The following is a 21,616-nucleotide window of genomic DNA, read 5'->3' on the forward strand; positions in this document are numbered from 1 at the left end:
GATGAGATCAAAAACATGAGGATTTGCTGGTCTTGAGTAACCCACACAGCATGCTCAGGATTTGGCGAGGACGTGGTCTCCTTCTTGCCGGCGACGTCCTTCTCGGTGTAGAGCACGGCGGCTGGCTCCTTGATCGAGCCGTCCAGATAGCCCATCAGCCCCGCCCCCTTGATGTGCGGCAAGACCTGCGCCTTCCACACCAGGAAGTTCTCCCGGGTCAATTTCTCGGTGATGGTGTGACCAAGGGAGGCGATGGAGGGCGTGGCCATGGCGACAGCTGAGGAGGAGGTCAACATCTAGATGCGATGGAAAAGGATGGCTCTGTATACCATGTGAAAACTAGGGTTAAGCGTATGCTCGTTGCAGGGACGCGTGCGTGTTAATATAGGGCCAAACCAGGATAGATACAGAGTTAGTTGGGCTCGGATTGATCTACAAGTCAGCTAACAACCTGATAAGATCATATCTCAGAGTCCCAACAGAATACAACACGCACGCCTATACACTCATATGAATACAGCACATATACGGTTTATATACTCTAGCGTATATGCTTACAATGTTTAACATATTGATAGTTTCCATGTAGGTCTTGTAAACTCTTCTATTAATATGAGACAACAGGAAACCCACGATTGTGTGGTCAATCAATCTCGTCTTTCATGGTATCAGCTCTGCGTTCCTCCCAACTTCACGCTTTGGCACCTCTCTACTACCGCCGGCACCCTAGGGTTCCAACCCGCCCACACCGCACACCTCTCCTTCCGCCGCCATGTCCGATGATGGCACCAACCCCCTCGCTGCTCTCTGGGCGCAGGCCACGGCCATCCAAAGCGTCAAGTCTCTGATCCCCGTCACGCTTGATCTCAAGGCCTCCAACTTCACCAAGTGGCGCAACTTCCTCACCGTCGCCGTGACCAAGTACGCCCTTGCCGATCACCTCGTCACGGCGGCCCCTTCGGTCGATGCAGAATGGCTGCGGCTGGACTCCACCGTCCTCTCTTGGTTGTACGGGTCTATCGCCGCCGACATCCAAGACATGGTCATGGAGGAGACGACCACGGCCTATGCTGTCCTGACGAGCATCACCGCCCTCTTCCGCGACAACCAGCAGGCGCGTGCTGGCTACCTTGGTCAGAAATTCCGCAACATCGAGCAAGGCGACAAGACCATCACCGCCTACTGCCTCGAGCAGAAGACAACCGCGGATGCTCTCGCGGACGTGGGTGCCACGGTCAGCGATGACACACTCGTCTGGAACACCATCAAGGGACTTGACGAGAAGTACGAGGGCGTGGCTTCCCTCGTGCCACTCCTGACGCCGTTCCCTACCTTCCTTCAGTTCAGGAACATGCTCCTTCTCCAGGAGCTCAAGTCGTCCAATGCGCGCTCGTCCTCCCCAATAGCTTTCTACTCTGCTCCATCAACTGGAGGTCACCATCGCGGCGCCCCTGCCCCTCTCGTGTAGTACACTCAGGCCGGTAACTCCGGCTATGGCGCTCCACCGACCCACCCCCACGGCACCGGCAAGTACAAGGGCAAGAAGAAGAAGAACGGTGGCGGCGGTGCCCCTCCTTTCCCGAGCCCGCAGAACCCCTAGACCGGGGCCATCCACATGTACCCCATGGTCGGCGGTGGATACGGCGTGACCACCTACTCCCCGGCTGGGTATGGCAACCCCGCCGGTCTCCTGGGGCCACGGCTCCCAGCCCCGGTGCGCCGCACTCCTGCCCAGGGTTACATGGCGCTGCCTGCATCGCCACCTGCACCGCTCCAGCACGCGACGGCCTCCTATCCCGGCTACCCTCCATACGGCGCTGCATCCGCCCCGACATGGGATCCATCCGCCCTTGCGAGCTACTTCAACACCATGAGCCTCCACGCGCCAACAGACTGGCACATGGACACAGGAGCTTCTGCTCATATGTCTTCGGACGCTGGTAACCTCAACCCACTCTCCTCCAATCCTCCTCATAAGCACGTTATTGTTGGTGACGGTTCCTCCATCCCTGTCACCAACTCCGGTCATGTTTTCCTTCCTACTTCTGATTCCACTCGTAGTCTGACTCTTCGTGATGTCCTTGTTACTCCACGTATTGTAAAGAATCTAATTTCTGTTCGGCAATTTACCACTGATAATCTATGTTCGGTTGAATTTGACTGTCGGTGTCAAAACCGGCGGATCTCGGGTAGGGGGTCCCAAACTGTGCGTCTAAGGCGGATGGTAACAGGAGGCAGGGGACATGATGTTTTACCCAGCTTCGGGCCCTCTTGATGGAGGTAAAACCCTACGTCCTGCTCGATAATATTGATGATATGGGTAGTACAAGAGTAGATCTACCACGAGATCGGAGAGGCTAAACCCTATAAGCTAGCCTATGGTATGATTGTCTGTTGTCCTACGGACTAAAACCCTCCGGTTTATATAGGCACCGGAAAGGGCTAGGGTTACACAAGGTCGGTTACAAAGGAGGAGATATACATATCCGTATTGCCTAGCTTGCCTTCCACGCCAAGTAGAGTCCCATCCGGACACGAGACGAAGTCTTCAATCTTGTATCTTCATAGTCCAACAGTCCGGACAAAGGATATAGTCTGGCAGTCCGGAGACCCCCTAATCCAGGACTCCCTCGGTAGCCCCCGAACCAGGCTTCATGACGATGTGTCCGGCGCGCAGTATCGTCTTCAGCATTGCAAGGCGGGTTCTTCTCCAATTTCCAAGTGTTTGTAAGTAGTATCCGGCCCCATAAATGTTGATCCTCTTGGCTTCTGTGCCCAATAAGGGCTATCTCTCATGCGTCGAACGAATACGAGGCGCCAGGGCATTTTTACATTTGCCCCCCTAGCCAAATAAATAAATTGTCTGTTAAAGGGATATGGATTCTTAGATCCAATCCACACCATCTTCCCCTCAGCGAGAATCCATCAGAGCGCGTTCCGGAAAGATCCATTCCAGCATGGCCGACCTCCGCAACTCCTCCTCCCGCCCCCGTAGCCCTAAGCTCGATGATTGGGAGAGGTGTTCAGTCCCACACAGTCGATTGGTCGAACTGCAGACCAAGGGATTTCTCCCTCCGGTGTATATGGTACCCGTTCGAGCCAGGCTTGCCACCTACAATGGCGGGGAGCAAGCGGAGAGCTTTCCCTGTCCCTCCACGGGGGAACGGGTCTGCCTTGTTCCTTACTTATTAAGGGGACTCAGATTTCCAATTCATCCGTTCCTCCGCAGGCTCCTGGAGTTCTACGGCCTCCAATTACACAATTTCACCCCTGCCTCCATTCTACATATCGCCGGCTACGTTGCTCTCTGTGAGTTGTTCCTGGGCTGCGAGGTTCACTTCGAGCTGTGGAAAAGGCTATTTTGCCTCGTCCCTCGCACACAGAGGGAATCACTTTATCAAGTGGGCGGAGCCGAAGTATGGCGCATCGCCGATACCAGATACCTGTCCGGTACCCCGAAGAAGCCGTCCGAAGACTGGCCTTCAGAATGGTTTTATATGGAGGACGTTCCCCTTCCGGACCCTGTTCGGCGGGGTCTTCCTGAGTTCAACAATGCTCCTCTGAAGAAGCGCCGAAGTCGGCGCCCACGGAGCCCCCAGGTGGAAGACAACAGAGAATTCCTCTATCCGATGAACCAGATTAAGGCACTAGCTCAGTCAGGATTGACAATAACCGAAGTTATGTCGATTTGCATAATGCGGGGAGTGCAACCACTTCAATACCGTGGGCACCCCTTGTGGTGTTTCAACGGGGCGGATGACGCCACCCGCTACGGGCGATGCTACCGCATTAGCCAAAATTCTGTCCGAATTGTTCAAGGGAGAGGAGGAGGAGTTCACCGGCATCAAGCCACGGGATGGATTCTCCATGTACAATCCTCCAAGATGGGTAAGCTATATCCCCTTACTTCCATTTTCCCGCATCCTTTGTCGTAAGTATTCACCTTGCCAATTTGCGGCAAGAACTGCGAAAAGCCATAAAGGAGGTCAGCAGCCCTTCTCCACAACCGGAGGACCCTGACCGGGCCCTCGACTCCGGACTTGAAGAAGATCCGGTTATCTCCGTGGAGCTGATAGACCGGCAGTTCTATCAGTTAAGCTGCGACGATGCCATGGTGTCCATTACGGCCGACTATCCCGGACTGCTCCCGGCATCGCACGTAAGAAAAACCAAAAAATCCCAACTCCAAAAAATAGGATCCCCTTTTAAACACATCACCCACCATATTCACATGGCATTTTTTACAGGGAAGGCATTCGGGACGCCCTGCCGAACCCGCAGCAACTCGCCAACAAGAGGCGCCAAGGCCGGGTAGGCCAAAAAGGAAGGCGGTCAGGACGGAAACGCCGGCGCAAAGGTATAAAAACCCCGCTCCGTGGTTGTCGTCTTTCTCAAAATGTAATGACACCCGTGTTTCTTTAATAGAAAAAACGCTCGCCGGAATATGTCCGGTGATGTTGCTGATCACGCCTCCACCAGTCGGAAGCCAGGACCGGACATAGAGGCGGAAGCCGATATGGGGCAGGCGCCGGATAATACCCCTACAGAGGATGCGGATAGATTATCTGCTACTAACTCAGAAGTGGAAAGCGCCATGAATCATAGGCGCCACCGAGCCGTACTCCGAGACGCTTGTTTCTCACCAGAGGCATTTGATGCCTTTAATTACGGAGAGGCGTACCTTCGCGCTGCTCAAGATGGTCTAGCTAGAGCCACGGATCAGTATGTAAAGGATGTACGGGTAAGTAATTCTGATGATTTATATGTATCAGTAGCCCCTGAGACTTGAAAGAGTTAGCAGAACTGATTTAAGGATCATCTTTAATGTGTAGGTTCTTACAGAGAAGAATACTAGGTTGTCCCAGGAGCTGGAGGAATGCAAGACCCAACTATGGGCCGCTGTTGCCGCATTGCAGGAACAGAAAAAGCCTCCCACTGGTAACATTTACTTTAAAAATGATGGTTACCATATAGTGTGCGGCGTGGCTGCAGATCTAACAATAGATTTTGCAGATGAATCCGAAGAAAATCCAGGGGACCAGCATGTCGTGCGTCAGCTAGAGGCTGGCAAACGCGTGCTGACTGAGGTTAGGCGGGAGAAAAACAATCTCCAAGACGCCAATGTCAAGCTGAGCGTGGAACTAAAAGACGTTCGAGCCCAACTTGCAGACTCCGAGAAAGAGAAAAAGCGGCTTCGACACAGCATTTTCAGTAAGTGCTTGAACGAATCCTTTTGAAGGAGTTTGGCGAAGAAGCCGACTAACAGCGTTATGTCTGTAGGTATGCTGACGGGTCTTCCTGCGGAGGAAATGCCCGGGTCTGCGGGTGATCTTCTATCCGAGCTCTCGCATCTGCACGAACAAGTTCGGCAGGTGATGCAAGGTGTTGCCCAGGCCTTGTGGCCATCCGCCTCCCTGCCAGAAGGCATTGCAGAGCTTACGGAGAAGCTCAAGGGAGCACGGCGGCGCTTCCGATTATGGAAGATATCGGCCTGCCGGCAAGGTGCCCGAGAAGCCTGGGCCATGGTGAAGACGCGGTACACCAAGGCTGACCCAAATCACATGGCCGAGGTCGGACTTGTGGGGCCCGATGGAAAAGAGATCCCCGTTAGCTTAGTTTATGGGCAAGTAGAATTAGCCGCAAAGTATTCCCAACAGGATTGTAGGCTAGACCGCCTGTTGGATGGTATAGAGGAGGAATTTAGTCAGTCTGCATGACTATGTAAATAAAGTGACATGTATAATGCCTTCTAGCCGGATTGTAGATCATTTGTCATGGCGGACCTTTTCGCTTCAACCTCAGGACCCGATAGTCCGAAGTGTATCCGAATACCCTTGCAGTTATATAAGAACCGGGGTATGCGTGGAGACCAGGCGTAGAGGTCACTGGTGCTTGAACAGACAAGTGCCCAACTAGTTATGTTATATTACATGGGTAGTAAGAAACATCTTCCAGGGAGAATAGTTCCATTAAGGGTTCCTTTCCCTGGGTAAGCATGCCCTAAAGTGCATGTCCGGACTGCGGTAGGAAACTCAGGAAAAAATATCTAGGGGCAGATATGGAAAATAAATAAAAATCATCTTTTGTTCGCCGACCGAATATTCCCTTAAGAACGCTAGCTTTCGGCTTCACCCAGTCTGAGGTACACATCCGGCTGACCCGGCGGTAACAATCACAGAGGTGCTCCCCTTATGCCCTAGCCGAATTAACGGGAACTAGGGCATAAATACAAGAGCCAGGCAACCCAGCTTAGCCAAAACTTAAGTCATATCAATGCATATAATGGCGAAAAAAGGTACATGCGGAAGCATAACACATGTGCGGGGCATGAGGCCCAAATAAATAATCAAGCTTCTGTGAAAGAAGCCCCCATGTATGATGAGTGCGGCTAGCGCATCTGTAATGTGCAAACAAGGCGCAAGTTGGCCTTTGAAGGCCTGGAGAAAGAATAAAAGAAAGAAAGAAAAATAAGATAGATAATGTATAAAAAATAGATAGAGGAAGGGGACGAACACAGGGTCCGGTGCTAGGCGTAGAATCTTCGGAGCCTGGCTGCGTTCCATGGGTTCGGCTCGAGTCGATTAGTCGATGCATCCCATAGTCGGTACGCTCCACCGGTCGGAACTTGGTCAATAATGAAGGGACCTTTCCATTTGGGCTCGACCTTGTTCTTTTTCTTATCCGGCAGACGTAGAACTAATTCGCCAACGTTATAAGTTTTGGCCCATACTTCTCTGCTTTGGTATATACAAGGCTGTTGCTGATAAAATGCGGAACGGGCTTTTGCCACGTCACGCTCTTCTTCCAAGGTGTCCAGACTGTCCTGCCGATCAAGCTCGGCTTCTCTTTCTTCGTACATGTGCACTCGAGGTGAGTCATGAATCATGTCACAGGGCAAGACTGCCTCTGCGCCGTACACCATAAAGAAGGGTGTATATCCGGTACTACGGTTCAGCATGGTCCGCAGCCCCCAGAGTACGGAGTCGAGCTCCTCTACCCGGTGCGTGTTAGACCCCGTTAAGGACCGCACTAGCCTGGGTTTAATGCCGCTCATTATAAGACCGTTCGCTCGCTCCAATTGGTCGTTGGTTTGTGGGTGATAGACTGAGGCATAATCGAGCTTGATGCCCATTTTGCTGCACCAGAGTTTTACCTCATCGGTCGTGAAGTTCGTGCCATTATCAGTGATGATGCTGTGGGGACGCCATAACGGTGTACGACCCCGGATATGAAGTCTATCACCGGTCCGGATTCGGCTGTTTTAACAGGTTTGGCCTCAATCCATTTGGTGAATTTATCCACCATGACCAATAAGTATTTTTTCTTGTGGGTTCCCCCTTTAAGGGGTCCAACCATGTCAAGCCCCCAGACCGCAAATGGCCACGTAATGGGGATTGTTTGGAGGGCGGTGGGTGGCATGTGGCTTTGATTTGCAAAGAGCTGGCAACCGGCGCAACGTTGGACCAAGTCATGTGCATCTGCCCGGGCCGTTGGCCAATAGAATCATGTACGGAAGGCTTTGCTTACAAGAGCCTGGGCTGCGGCGTGGTGACCGCCGAGTCCGGCGTGAATTTCTGCCAAAAGGTTCCGCCCTTCCTCTTCGGATATGCACCTTTGAAGGACTCCGGTAGTGCTTTTTTTGTACAATTCTCCTTCATGGACCATGTAGGCCTTGGATCGCCGCACTATGCAGCGTGCCTCATTTTGGCCCTCCGGAAGTTCCTGTCTAGTTAGGTAGGCCAGGAATGATTCTGTCCACGGGGCGATTATGGCCATTATTACGTGGGCTGAAGGTGTTATTTCGGTGGCGGAGCCTCTGATTGTGTCAGAATGTTCGGTATCGGGTATTTTGGTCGGGTCCGGGCTGTTGTTACCAGTGTCCCCTTCCCATACTACGGATGGCTTGAACAGCTTCTCCAAAAATATGTTGGGGGGACCGCATCACGTTTGGCACCGATGCGGGCGAGGATATCCGCCGCCTGATTGTTTTCCCGAGCCACATGGTGAAATTCAAGCCCCTCAAACCGAGCTGACATTTTAAGGAAGGCATTTCGATAGGCCGCCATTTTCGGATCCTTGGCATCAAAGTCTCCATTTATTTGGGATATTGCGAGGTTTGAATCCCCGCGCACCTCCAGGCGTTGAATGCCCATGGAGACTGCCATCCAAATACCATGCAACAGAGCTTCATATTCGGTTGTGTTGTTGGAGTCTGTGTACAGTATTTGTAATATGTACTGAACGGTATCTCCGGTTGGGGACGTCAGGACGACACCAGCCCCTAGACCGGCCAGCATTTTAGAACCGTCGAAGTGCATGATCCAATTGGAGTATGCGCCGTACTCTTTAGGGAGTTCGGCCTCCGTCCATTCGGCGACAAAGTCGGCCAATACTTGCGACTTAATGGCTCGTCGAGGTTTGTATGTTATGTCGAATGGGAGGAGCTCGATGGCCCATTTGGCAATCCGGCCCGTAGCGTCGCGGTTGTTTATAATATCATTAAGTGGCACTTCCGAGGCTACTGTAATCGAACACTCTTGAAAGTAGTGTCGCAGCTTCCGAGATGCCATGAATACCGCATAGGCTATCTTTTGATAATGTGGGTACCATGATTTGCATGGAGTGAGGACAGTGGATACATAGTATACCGGCTTTTGAAGAGGGAATTTATGCCCGTCTGCTTCTCGTTCGACAACGAGCACTGCGCTAACAACTTGATGAGTTGCCGCAATGTACAACAGCATTGGTTCGTCGATGTTTGGCGCGGCCAGGATTAGGTTGGTTGCCAAAATGGCTTTTATTTCTTCCAGTCCGGCTGTGGCCGCATCCGTCCACTTGAAGTGTTCGGTGCGCCGAAGGAGGCGATAAAGGGGTAAAGCCTTTTCTCCTAAGCGGGAGATAAAGCGGTTTAGAGCCGCCACACATCCAGTTAACTTCTGGATTTGTTTCAGGTCTGTTGGGGTAGCCAACTGTGACAAAACTCGGATTTTGGCCGGATTAGCTTCAATACCTCTACTGGAGACAATGAACCCCAGGAGCTTTCCGGCTGGTACGCCGAAAACGCATTTTTCCAGATTGAGCTTGATGTCGTATGTTCGGAGGTTGTTGAATGTGATCCTCAAGTCGTCTACCAAAGAGTCGACATGTTTGGTTTTGATAACCACATCGTCTACGTATGCCTCTACTGTTTTGCCGATTTGTTTCTCCAGACATGTCTGAATCATGCGCTGATATATTGCGCCGGCATTTTTGAGCCCAAAAGGCATTGTGTTAAAACAGAAGGGACCGTATGGTGTGATGAATGCCGTTGCGGCTTGGTCGGACTCCGCCATCTTGATTTGGTGGTAACCGGAGTATGCGTCGAGGAAACACAATGACTCGTGTCCTGCGGTAGCATCAATAATTTGATCGATGCGGGGGAGGGGGAAGGGGTCCTTTGGGCAAGCTTTATTGAGGTCCTTGAAATCGACACAAAGGTGCCAGGATTTATCCTTCTTTGGTACCATCACCAGGTTTGCTAGCCAGTCCGGGTGTTTTATTTCTCTGATGAATCCGGCCTCCAATAACTTGGCTAGTTCCTCTCCCATGGCCTGTCTCTTAGGTTCAGAGAAACGCCGAAGAGCTTGCTTGACCGGCTTGAATCCTTTTAGGATATTGAGGCTATGCTCGGCCAGCCTGCGTGGGATTCCCGGCATGTCTGAGGGATGCCAGGCGAATATGTCCCAATTCTCGCGCAGGAACTCTCATAGTGCGGCGTCCACGGCGGGGTTTAATTGTGCCCCGATGGAGGCTATTTTTGCAGGGCCCGTTGGGTGGACTTGGAATTTGACTATTTCATCCGCTGGTTTAAAAGAGGTGGACTTGGATCTCTTGTCGAGTATCACATCGTCCCTGTCCACCGTGGAGCGTAGCGTTGTTAATTCCTCGGCCGAGAGGGCTTCGGATAATGCCTCGAGGGCCAGTGCAGCTGTTTTGTTTTCGGCGCGGAGTGCTGTGTCCGGATCACTGGCGAGAGTGATGATTCCGTTAGGCCCGGGCATCTTGAGCTTCATGTACCCGTAATGGGGTACGGCTTGGAAGATTGTGAACGCCTCCCGTCCTAAAAGAGCGTGATAACCACTGCTGAATGGGGGACACTTGGAATGTAATTTCTTCGGACCTGTAATTGTCCGGCGTGCCGAATACCACATCTAGTGTGATTTTTCCAGCACAGCATGCTTCCCTACTGGGGATGATTCCTCTAAAGGTTGTGCTACTTTGCTTAATGCGGTTCCAGTCTATTTCCATCTTTTGAAGAGTTTCCTCATAGATGAGGTTTAATCCACTGCCGCCGTCCATGAGTACTTTGGTGAGTCGAAAGCCGTCCACGATTGGGCTGAGGACCAGTGCAGCTGGTGCTCGGGCTGTTCGGAATTTAGGTTCATCACTGGCATTGAAGGTGATAGTCGTGTCACTCCATGGATTTATTGCTGCCACATGACAGATTTCGGCAATGCTGCGGAGTGTTCGCTTCCGTCTATTGTTTGATGCGAAGGTCTCGAAGACTGTTAATACAGTATCGCTATCCGTGGGATGGTGCTCTGCGGCATCTGGGATGAGAAGATCCTCACCGCTTTTAGCCACCTGCCGGAGTATCCAACATGCTCTAAGGCTATGTGTTGGTATGGCGTCCTCTGTACTGTGAATTTTACAGGGTCTATTGAGCCATCCCTCCAATACGGTTCCATGCCCTATAGAGGGTTTTTGCTTTTTGGTAGTTGATGCGGGTGTCTTTTGATAGTGCACCCTTTTATTTCGGACTGGGTTCGTATTTAGGGCCGGATTATCCCAAAAGTTTGTTTCGGTTTTCCAGGCACTTTCCATTGCACAGTACTTTCGTACTATGGACGCCAAGTCAGCGAAGTGTGATATCTCACGGCGATTTACGGCGTTAAGGATTCCCTTGTCCGTGCAATTATTGCAGAAAAATAAGATTGTGTCTTCCTCGCGACAGTCCTTAACCTTGTTCATCGCAAGGAGGAATATGGCCCAATAGTGATGTACTGTTTCCTGGGGCTCTTACCTGATGTGGAAAAGATCGCTTATGTTTGGGTGGGTGGGTGGAATTGAATCCGAACCCTTACCCGATCTGGGATCCAGGGGCCGAGGAATTTTCAATTTTGGAAATTCTGGTTCCGGGGTGTTGCCCGATAATCCTGGCCCGCTGCCTGACTCTAAGTTCATGGATTGGATGATGTCCTCCCGCGAACGGGTATCCGGCACGGAGAGCTCAGGAATCCAGACATAGTTGGTCCTCAATATGGAGGAGAGGTCGCCACGTTGTTTCTCCACCACTGCAATATGATGGGTGACCGGCGGAGAGTTAATCTTCCTCTTATCGGGTTTAAGCCCAATCCGATCATAGTCCGTAGCGACTCCCAGGGCGGCGATGCGATCCAAGAGCTCGTTTAAGGAGGCGAGCTCCATTGGATCCATCTGTTCGGCGAGTGCCAATTTGACGTGGAGGCTGTTTTCGATGACCCAAGAAGTCATCGTTGGCGCGGCGGCCGAACAGGCGGTCATGATAAATCCGCCTAGCCGGAGAGTTTGGCCGACAGCCAAAGCTCCCCCAACAGTAGTACCGTCTTTGAAGACGAGACGAGGCATCTTTCCTTCTGGCGACGGCACAGTGGAACTCTCAATGAAAGCACCAATGTCGGTTTCAAAACCGGCGGATCTCGGGTAGGGGGTCCCGAACTGTGCGTCTAAGGCGGATGGTAACAGGAGGCAGGGGACACGATGTTTTACCCAGGTTCGGGCCCTCTTGATGGAGGTAAAACCCTATGTCATGCTCGATTAATATTGATGATATGGGTAGTACAAGAGTAGATCTACCACGAGATCGGAGAGGCTAAACCCTAGAAGCTAGCCTATGGTATGATTGTATGTTGTCCTACGGAATAAAACCCTCCGGTTTATATAGACACCGGAAAGGGCTAGGGTTACACAAGGTCAGTTACAAAGGAGGAGATATACATATCCGTATTGCCTAGCTTGCCTTCCACGCCAAGTAGAGTCCCATCCGGACACGAGACGAAGTCTTCAATCTTGTATCTTCATAGTCCAACAGTCCGGACAAAGGATATAGTCCGGCAGTCCGGAGATCCCCTAATCCAGGACTCCCTCATTGACCCTTGGGGTTTTTCTGTGAAGGATCTCAAGACAGGGGCCGTGATTCTCAGGTGAAGTAGCACGGGTGATCTTTACCCGCTCTCGTCCTCGCCGCACGCCTTCGCCGTCTTCCATGCCGACTCCAACCTTTGGCACTGACGTCTCGGTCACCCTGGCCATGATGCATTCCGACGCCTCGCATCATCATCATTTCTTCCGTTCAATAAAGTGATAAAAAATTCTAGTTTATGCCATGCTTGTCAACTTGGTCGTCATGTACGATTACCTTTTTCTTCGTCTACCACTAGTACTCGCCCTGCTTTTGAATTAATACATTGTGACCTTTGGACTTAGCCTCTTGAGAGTGTTTCTGGTTACAAATACTTTCTTGTCATTCTAGATGATTTCACTCATTATTTGTGGACGTTTCCTACGGCGTAAATCTGAAGCTTTTTCTCACTTGTCTAACTTTCGCAATTATGTCACTACACAATTTTCTCTATCTCTACAAGCCATTCAGTGTGATAACGGACGTGAATTCGACAACCACGCACTCCAAGATCTCTCCGCCACGCATGGGATCCTTTTGCGTTTCTCGTGTCCTTACACATCCCAGCAAAACGATAAAGCCGAACGCATCATTCGCACTGTCAACGACATAGTTCGCACCTTGTTATTCCAAGCAAGCATGCCTCCTAATTTTTGGGTGGAAGCACTCCATACGGCTACATATCTCCTTAACAGATTACCCACCAAAGCTATCCCAGTCACGTCTCCTTTCTTTGCTCTCTTTTCCACCATACCCACCTACACCCATCTACGCACCTTCGGCTGCTTATGCTATCCCAACATTGCCTCCATCATGCCTCATAAATTGTCGCATCGCTCGGTAGCATGTGTGTTTCTCGGATACACTTCCAACCATCGTGGTTATCGTTGCATGGACCTCGAGTCTCGCCGTATCATTATTTCACGTCACGTGATTTTTGATGAAACTCAGTTTCCATTTGCATCGAATTTTTCTGCTTCTAACATGCCGCAGGAACCCTCTCCGACGTTGCTCGACGACGATCCGATCGACACCATCGCCTCGGTCCCCGTGCCGCCCATGCATGCTGGACCGTGTCGGACTCAACAAGTTGGGCCACGACACTCTGCATCGGCCTCCTCCACACAGGCTTCGCCCGCCCCCGCTTCTCCAGCGCAGGCCTCCGCCGAGACTCCAACGTCTGCTGCATCGACGGGCCGTGGGTCTTCAACACTGGCTGCATCGGCTCACGACCCAGCCTCCGACGCATCTTCCGGGCTGGGTTTAGCTACTTTGTCACCTCCCAGCTCCCCAACATTGAGCTCAGCCCCGTCTTCACCGCACGGCGACTTGGCCGGTTCTCTTGAACCCTCCTCGCCCGGTCGTCACCTCCCTCCGGCCGCCCCCGCTCACCCGATGGTGACGCGCCGTTGGGCCGGCAAGATGATTGGTCCCCGCGAGCGCCTCAACCTCCACGTCGACACCATCGCCTCTCCATCGCCGATTCCCAAGTCTGTTCGGGGTGCTCTTAAGGACCCAAACTGGCTCGCCGCCATGACCGAAGAGTATTGTGCTCTTCTCGCCAACGACACTTGGGATCTTGTGCATCCTCCCAACAATGCCAATGTTGTCTCCGGCAAATGGGTATTTCGCCACAAGTTCAAGCCCGATGGCACCCTAGATCGCTACAAAGCACGTTGGGTGTTGCGCGGGTTTTCTCAGGAGAGCACTGTGTGGACTTTGGAGAGACCTTTAGCCCGGTTGTCAAACCGGCAACAATCCAGGTTATTCTCTCTGTTGCTCTCTCCCTCAATTGGAAGATTTGTCAACTTGATATCAAGAACGCCTTTCTTCATGGGAGACTTTACGAAGTGGTTTTCTATCACCAGCCCACGGGGTTTGTTGATTCTGCCCAGCCTAATCATGTGTGTCGTCTCAACCGTGCGCTCTATGGTCTGAAACAAGCTCCCCGTGCATGGTACCAACGCTTCGCGACTTTCATCACCGCCTTCGGCTTCACCTGCTCCAAGTCGGATACTTCACTCTTCATCCTGGATGGTCTTTTTGGTACGGCATACCTACTCCTCTACGTCGATGACATCATTCTCACAGCATCTTCATCGACTCTGCTTGAGCGTGTCATCACAGCTCTCAGCGCCGAGTTTGCCATGACTGACTTGGGTGAGCTACACCACTTCCTCGGTCTAGCTGTTCGTCGTGACTCCACTGGGATGTTCCTCTCCCAGACGCAGTACGCTCTCGAGATTCTCGAGCGTGCTGGCATGAGCTCTTGCCGACCTGCATCTACACCTGTGGACACATCACCTAAGCTTGTTGCTGCCGCTGGTTCTCCCGTGGATGATCCTACAGAATACAGGAGTCTTGTCGGTGCTCTCCAGTACCTGATGTTCACTCGTCCAGACATCGCCTACGCCGTGCAGCAGATCTGTCTTCACATGCATGACCCACGCGAGCAACACCTGTCCTTGGTTAAGCGTGTTCCCGATACGTCAAGGGCACCTTACACCATGGTCTCCAGCTTGTGCCGTCTACCATGGGCCGTCTCATTGCCTACACTGACGCTGACTGGGCTGGTTGTCCTGATACCCGTCGTTCGACTTCGGGTTATTGTGTGTTCCTTGGTGACAATCTTGTCTCTTGGCCCTCCAAGCATGAGCACACTGTCTCTCCTCTAGCGCCGAGGCCGAGTATCGAGTCGTTGCCAATGCTGTTGCTGAAGCTAGTTGGCTTCGTCAACTTCTCAACGAGCTTCATCGCCCTCTCCCTAGTGCCACCATTGTCTTCTGCGACAATGTCTTCGCGGTGTACATGTCCACGAATCCGGTTCAACACCAACGCACCAAACACATCGAGATTGATCTTCACTTCGTTCACGACCGTGTTGCGCTTGGGCACATTCGAGTTCTTCATGTGCCTTCTTCCCGGCAGTTCGCAAACATTTTCACCAAAGGCCTACCATCACCTTTGTTCTTGGATTTTTGATCCAGTCTCAGCGTCCGAGAATCTCCTGCTGTGACTGCGGGGGGGTGTTAGGCAAACCAAATATGCCTTTATATTCGGTTATACTCTACCATATTTGGAGCTTGTATGTTTCCATATAATCAGGCCATTATGGGTAGGATTTGTATTGATAGTTTCCATGTAGGTCTTGTAAACTCTTCTATTAATATGAGACAACAGGAAACCCACGATTGTGTGGTCAATCAATCTCGTCTTTCAAACTTGAAGCATAATAATTACTTAATCAAGGGATTCAAGAGCTGAACAAGACTTGCTTGCAGTAGATAAGAGCAGTGAGAAGAATGGTCTCATCTAGTGTAAAATAGTCCAGGTCACTACTGGACAACAAATTTGTTGATTCCCGGTAAGGAAATACCACATAAAAATAAGCTTTGCACTACCGTTTTGGAGGAACGGGAATGACACATTCATATAAAGAAAGAAACAAACCAGGATACTTTCCAGTAGATCATTCCGGTTGTTGGAGTCAACAAAGTAAACAAGATGCTCGATGGCTTGATCGCCGATACATACGTGATACGTGTAATCATTGACTGTTTGGCTTGATTTTGCCTCCACCATGGTCTGGCTGTTGTAGACTGAAAACCCTGAGAAGTCAAGGACTGGTCTTGAATGGATCGTTGAGTTAGGTGTTGTTCTTTGAAGAAACTTTCTGATATCCCAATCGGGAGAAACTGAATACAAGATACCATCTAACGAGCCAATTGATAACCAACTTGTTACAACGGTTGAACAAAGTAGCATCAACGGTGAAGTCAATGATACAAAATATAAATTATCATGCAAATAGATGAATGCAGTTAAACAAAACAATTAAAGCCCCATGAAAAAATAGCTCCATATGTGAATGGATTAATTAGCGAAGGGACAAATATCTTCCTAAACCCAAATGGATAACGCTGGAAAGCTCTTTTTGGGTTTTACCATTGGAATCCACACCTGGCAAATTTTCTCATTACTAAGAGCATCTAGCAGACCACGTATTGTGGTTGAGAACCCTTGCTATTCTTATAAAAAAATCAAACTATTACCAGCCTTGTTACCATAACATCTCCCTACACAAATACTAATCAACTTAGATGTTTTTTTTTCATCAATAGCTACCATAACATACCCCTACAAAAAACATAAACATGCGCAAAACCATCATAAATTCCAGGTTTCAAAATTCAGGCAAAAAACATATATTTGTATGATTAAAATGCTTCCCGTGCATATAATGTGATAATTATATCATATGATTAGAATACTACCCTTACAAATGATTGCATCAATCACTAACATTGTAGCACCAAGGACGGGCGCAGCAACGCGCGCCTTCGATGATCTAGTCATTTAAGAACGCAACATGAGGTCATTATCATATTGCTGGTGCACTATACAGACAGCGTCAGTAAGTTTTCTGACGTGATTTGTCAGCTAGAGGCAAGGTGGCCACTTCATGCGGCAGAGCACGAGATCATAAGTTTTGCTTCCTCTTGCTCAACTTGTTGATTGATTCATTCACTCAATGTTGGTCTACACATTATGTAGCCCACACGCGCTGTCGTGGTGTACCACAGAACAGAGGGACGACCATTTACGCACACACTGTTGGATGAAGCTGAAGGAGGAGCATGTGTGGGACGACATGATCCATTGATGAAAAATTTGTTGACATCCGGTTAATCTCGTCGAATTTGAGACATTGCCATACTAGCTAGACTTAATTTGCATGCTATGTATTATGTATGGATGATTTGTGCTATTTTATATCCGAACATTGATGAATATTGGACAGTTTGCATGAATTTCGTCCATTGAAATGTGGGTTGAAATGTACACGGACAGTGTTGGATGGTAGCCTCCCGCATCCCTATCCACGGACAGATGCGGGAGGAAATTTGCGGGTTACCGTTGAAGATGCCCTAAGGTTGCATGTATTTGTACTCTTATTTTGACTATTGGATCCATGAATTGTGCCATCAACGCTGCATTTTGCACATTCACCTAAGGCAACTAGTAAAACATGGGATGGAGCTGACCTCCTATGGGTTTTGTTAAGCTCAATGTTGACACCTCTTTCGATCATGATTTGCTTAGGGGCACAACTGAGGCTATTCTCAAAGATGATAATGAAAAATTTATTGTTGGTGGAAAATGGAGAATTGATTGGTGTGCTGATGTATTAACGGCAGAAGCTTTGGCTCTAAGGTTAGGCCTATTTCTTACACAAAAGGTGGGTTGCAATTGTCTCGTCATTAACTCTCACAATATGAAGGTGATTGAAATAATAAAGAATGTAGGACATTTGGCAGGTGCGGCGGCAGCAGTGTTGGATGATTGCTATTTCATAACTTGTGATTTTCCTCTTGTTAGGTTTGAACATTGTAATAGGAAAGCAAATAAAGTGGCTCATGAAATTGCCAGGCTAGCGAAATTTTCAGTCACTAAGGACTGGTTTGAGGAGTCTATGAGAGACATTGTATATTTACTTATCGACAATGTAATAATTATTTCTAATTAATAAAGTACATGTTTATTTTTTTAAAAAAAATCAACGCTGCATTTTACCCTAGAATATATTGTGCAGTATGTTTGTTGATGATCATAGATGCTTGTCCACCGTTGAGCCTGCGCTAGGATAAATCTGAGCCGTTGGTTATCTGAACCCAGAAATGTGTGCGCACTCTGTTCCGTCAGTGTCTCATCTCAGGCTGGCTTCAGTCTCCGTAGTGGACTGGTCATAGTTGACACCGGCCCGAGGAGGCTCCAGAGAGCGGATCCACCCCGGCGACGGCGACGGCGACGGCGAGGCACCATCCCGCCGGAGAAGACGTCCGCAACAGACAGCGTCTCCTTCCCAATCCACAAGGTCTGACCACCATCCCGCTCCCGCCGGCCCCTTGCACCAAAGCCCTAGATCCATCTCTTCCTGTTTTTCCAGTCCACTTCCTTTGATGAATGTTTTGATGCATCTTCCCGTAAATCAATCTGGTAGGTGCGGTTGGAATTTTTGATTGATGCGTAGGCTAAAACTGGAGTAGATCCAGTGGATTGCTCTGACACCTAGCGTTGCGGTTGCAGTTTTGGATGGATAATTGACTTGGATTCAGTCTTGGATTAAATCCAGTGGGCGGTTTTGAGATAATCTGAGCGCCCCTCTTGAGAAAATAAATCATCTGCAACTGGAACAAGAGAGAAAAACACATTTGGAAACATCTGGACTGCGCCATATCTGCTGACTGCTGTTAGAGAGCTAGAACTGCACTCGGCGTATTAGCGTATTCTGTATCTTAACACGGCATGACGATTCACCAAAACATAATCAGATCAAATTTGCTATTTCAATAAATTGCATAACAAGTTCGTTTGATTGTCAGGCATACATTTCATTTGAACAACTACCGTATATTTTATACATTCTTCTTATTCCTGGTGCATAAGCAGCATAACAAGTTTCTTATATATATATATATATATATGCATATTATATTATATATACTTGATCTCCAGAATATCATTTGCTTATTCCTGCTATTCGTCTCGTATTTCTTCACCAGCTTACAGTTCTAAGCTTTTTTTTAATAGAAAAATGAATTCTAATTTGCTTGACTTGAAAAGTTTATTGCTTGCAGATTTTGTCGTCAGCAGCACATCATGCAGAGCCCCAGCAAACTGTCTGATGTCTCTCTCCCTTGGCCCCATGCCTTCTCCGGACCCCAAGGTTGGGCTGACCTCCCGGATGGCTTGCTTCACTCTGTCGTTGCTCGGCTGGGCTCCTTCCGAGACCTTCTTGGCTTCGCAGCAACATGCCCCTCTTGGCGTGCTGCCTTCTCCTCGTACCCATCCAAATCTATGCTCCGCTCAAAATTTCCACCTCTCCTCATCCAGCCCCATGTTCGTGTACAAGGTCCTCTTCTTCCTGCTGCCAATGGTTGCCATCAGCTATACACATGTGTGGTTATCGATCCAGCCAACAAAAAGACCTCCCTTCGCTGCCAGATTCCTGTAGAAACTACGGAGAAGATGATATATATTGGCTCATCCTATGGTAATATCATCTACTTCTGCTATGGATATGTTCACATCGTCGATGTGTTCACTGGCGTGGAGGTTTCAACTCCACGTCTCCCATCCAGTGTCAAACGTGAGACATTCTACTTGAACGGCATTCTAACGTCCCCCCTTACATCACCCAACTCGCATCTCCTTGTCAGTACCGAGTTCTCCCTGTTTGATTTGCTTGTTGGAAGTGACTCTTGGTCTCAAGTCCAGCTTCCTCATATGTTGGTAATAGACCAAATCGTGGAATTCAATGGGCAGGTCATTGTCTCGGATGGCTTTCACAGGTTCTACACTCTGCAGTTGGCCCCTCAGCTTGGTCTACAAGAGATGACAACCAAGTTCCAGGATAGGAGTGAAGACCATAGGCGTGGTAAAACATGGCTGGTGGTTTGTGGTGGCATGCTTCTCATGGTCACTGCCTTTTCTTTTAATGAGGTCTACTGCCTCGACATGTCGACCAAGCCAGCAACATGGATGGCCGTGGAGAAGCTGGACAATTGGGCACTCTTTCTAGGGGAGGAAGTTAAGAGCACGCCACTCTCTTGCATGAGCTCGGAACTTTTTGGATTGGGGAGCAACATCTTGTTGTATGCAGGCCTTGACTCTAAGCCATGGAATCTACACCATCTGTGTGGCGGTCCGGACCCCATGCATGACACACCGCCCGATGCAGGAGACGCGCCGGAACCATGGGGATGGGATTCGCCACTTCCTTGCGCGAGCCTAGGACCATGGTGGGTGACTCCGGCGCTTGCTTGCACGAGCTTGGAGCCATGGGAATGGGATTCGCCGGCGCTTCCTTGCATGAGCCCAGAACCATGGTGGGCGGCTCCAGCGCTTCCTTGCACAAGCCCATACGAATGGGGAGGGTGGAACAACACCTCACACTCCGACCCTTGGCATCTACGCAGGCCGCCGCCGTTCTGGCTGTACCCGAGCATGTTCTACTCTGGTGGCCAGTGATCCGGCCTGACCACGTCTTGCCTCACAAGCAACTTCTTCTGAGATCTCCATCCGAAACGCAGCAGGGAGCGGAGACTGATTTCTGCTGCATCATATATGTATGTATGTAATAATAAAGGATGATACCTATATATGGCCTCTGTGTGTCACTAGAGACTGCATCAGATATCTGTTGCAAGTTGATTAGATATGTGTCATGCTATATATATACAGGCGAACAGCAGACTTGTTCTATCTGTCGCAGGTTGTGGTTGTGCCTTAACTGGTAGCAGGTTTGTAGTTAATTTGTATGTTCTTTGCAGAAACGAAATGCTATGACGTTTTATTATTGTGCAATTTGCAAGCTGGACTGAAAAACGCCTGTTCTGATTTGTGGGGCAAGGTAAGTTGGTCAGGTTGCAATTTCGAATCTCTTCTGAGGTGGTGCACCAACTTCCTCTGAGATTGGTTTTCGCTGTGTGGATAGGAGATTGATGTTCTTTGTGGCATTAGCGGTCTGGAAATTTGGTATGTAGGAGTGCTCCTTTCGCTTTTGTAGTTAGTTTGTTGAACTTGGTAAGTTTTAACGTTCGCAGTGGTTGCACTAGTGCTGTGAGCTTACTGGGATCATTACTCAAGTCTCTTGTCGTTGGTCTCGGTTTTTACCTTTGCTCTCCGTTTAATCTTTCATCGAGTGTACTTGACCACTTACAATGTCTTCTATGGTGGAAGTTGCATGTTCAGCATCTCCCCTCTTTCAACATACCATGATGTTTCTGGAAAAGCTAATGTTTATGTATTTATTAGATCTTTTTTGCGTATAAGATTGTTTAAATGTTTGTCATTGTTTGCTAAGATGAAGCGGAAGGATGATGGAGAAGGTGGATTAGTTGGTGTCCCCTTAATAATGTGGGGATGGGAATTCTGGTGCAACATATGTTTTAGTGGATTCTGTGCAAGATGTACGGTGCTTACCTAACGCAGGGTTAGATTTAGAGTAGACTAGAAGCGAATCGCGCGCTTTGCTGCGCCGTTTGAATATATTCAAAATTTCTTGAACGAATCTTTATTTGCCTATAACGGCACTATAGCACATGATACCATTTAGATTTGGCTTTTCCTTCTTGAAAAATTCTAACAGGCTGGAGAGCACAAGCCCACCCATTTGCCTACCCATTTTTTTTTAAAACAACAGCAAGACATTCCGTGCTTTGTTTCCTTTTGGATCATTGCCAACGTTATAGACTCCTCGGTCATTCCTCAGCAGACAACAGATATGTGCAAAGATATATCCTGACATACCAACATCTAAGTGGACATTCTCTTCTTAGGCAAATGGCAAAAATAAACATATAAATCGTACCATGAGTCACATATGACTATAACCATGATACTTTCTTTTACCAA

At 49.3% G+C, this 21,616-nt stretch overlaps 1 protein-coding gene and 1 pseudogene across 1 annotated transcript; both read left to right on the top strand.

The window, feature by feature from the left end:
• Positions 1 to 267: 267 nt before the first annotated feature.
• On the top strand, positions 268 to 13,545 carry LOC147967180 (uncharacterized; annotated as a pseudogene).
• Positions 13,546 to 17,896: 4,351 nt separating this feature from the next.
• Positions 17,897 to 20,566, top strand: LOC125515670 (uncharacterized). Its single transcript, XM_048681187.2, has 2 exons — positions 17,897 to 18,074; positions 18,838 to 20,566. The coding sequence occupies exon 2, from the start codon at positions 18,860 to 18,862 to the stop codon at positions 20,228 to 20,230; it is 1,371 nt and encodes a 456-aa protein (XP_048537144.2). The 5' UTR covers positions 17,897 to 18,074; positions 18,838 to 18,859; the 3' UTR covers positions 20,231 to 20,566.
• The last annotated feature ends 1,050 nt before the right edge of the window (positions 20,567 to 21,616 follow it).

This window comes from Triticum urartu, chromosome 6A, assembly GCF_056163025.1.
Source record: "Triticum urartu cultivar PI428250 chromosome 6A, HENAU_Tu73, whole genome shotgun sequence".
Classification (NCBI taxonomy): Eukaryota; Viridiplantae; Streptophyta; class Magnoliopsida; order Poales; family Poaceae; genus Triticum; species Triticum urartu.

Bases quoted from the DNA above. Each gene is read 5' to 3' on its own strand.
- LOC125515670 (XM_048681187.2), top strand. From the start codon at position 18,860: ATGCAGAGCCCCAGCAAACTGTCTGATGTCTCTCTCCCTTGGCCCCAT.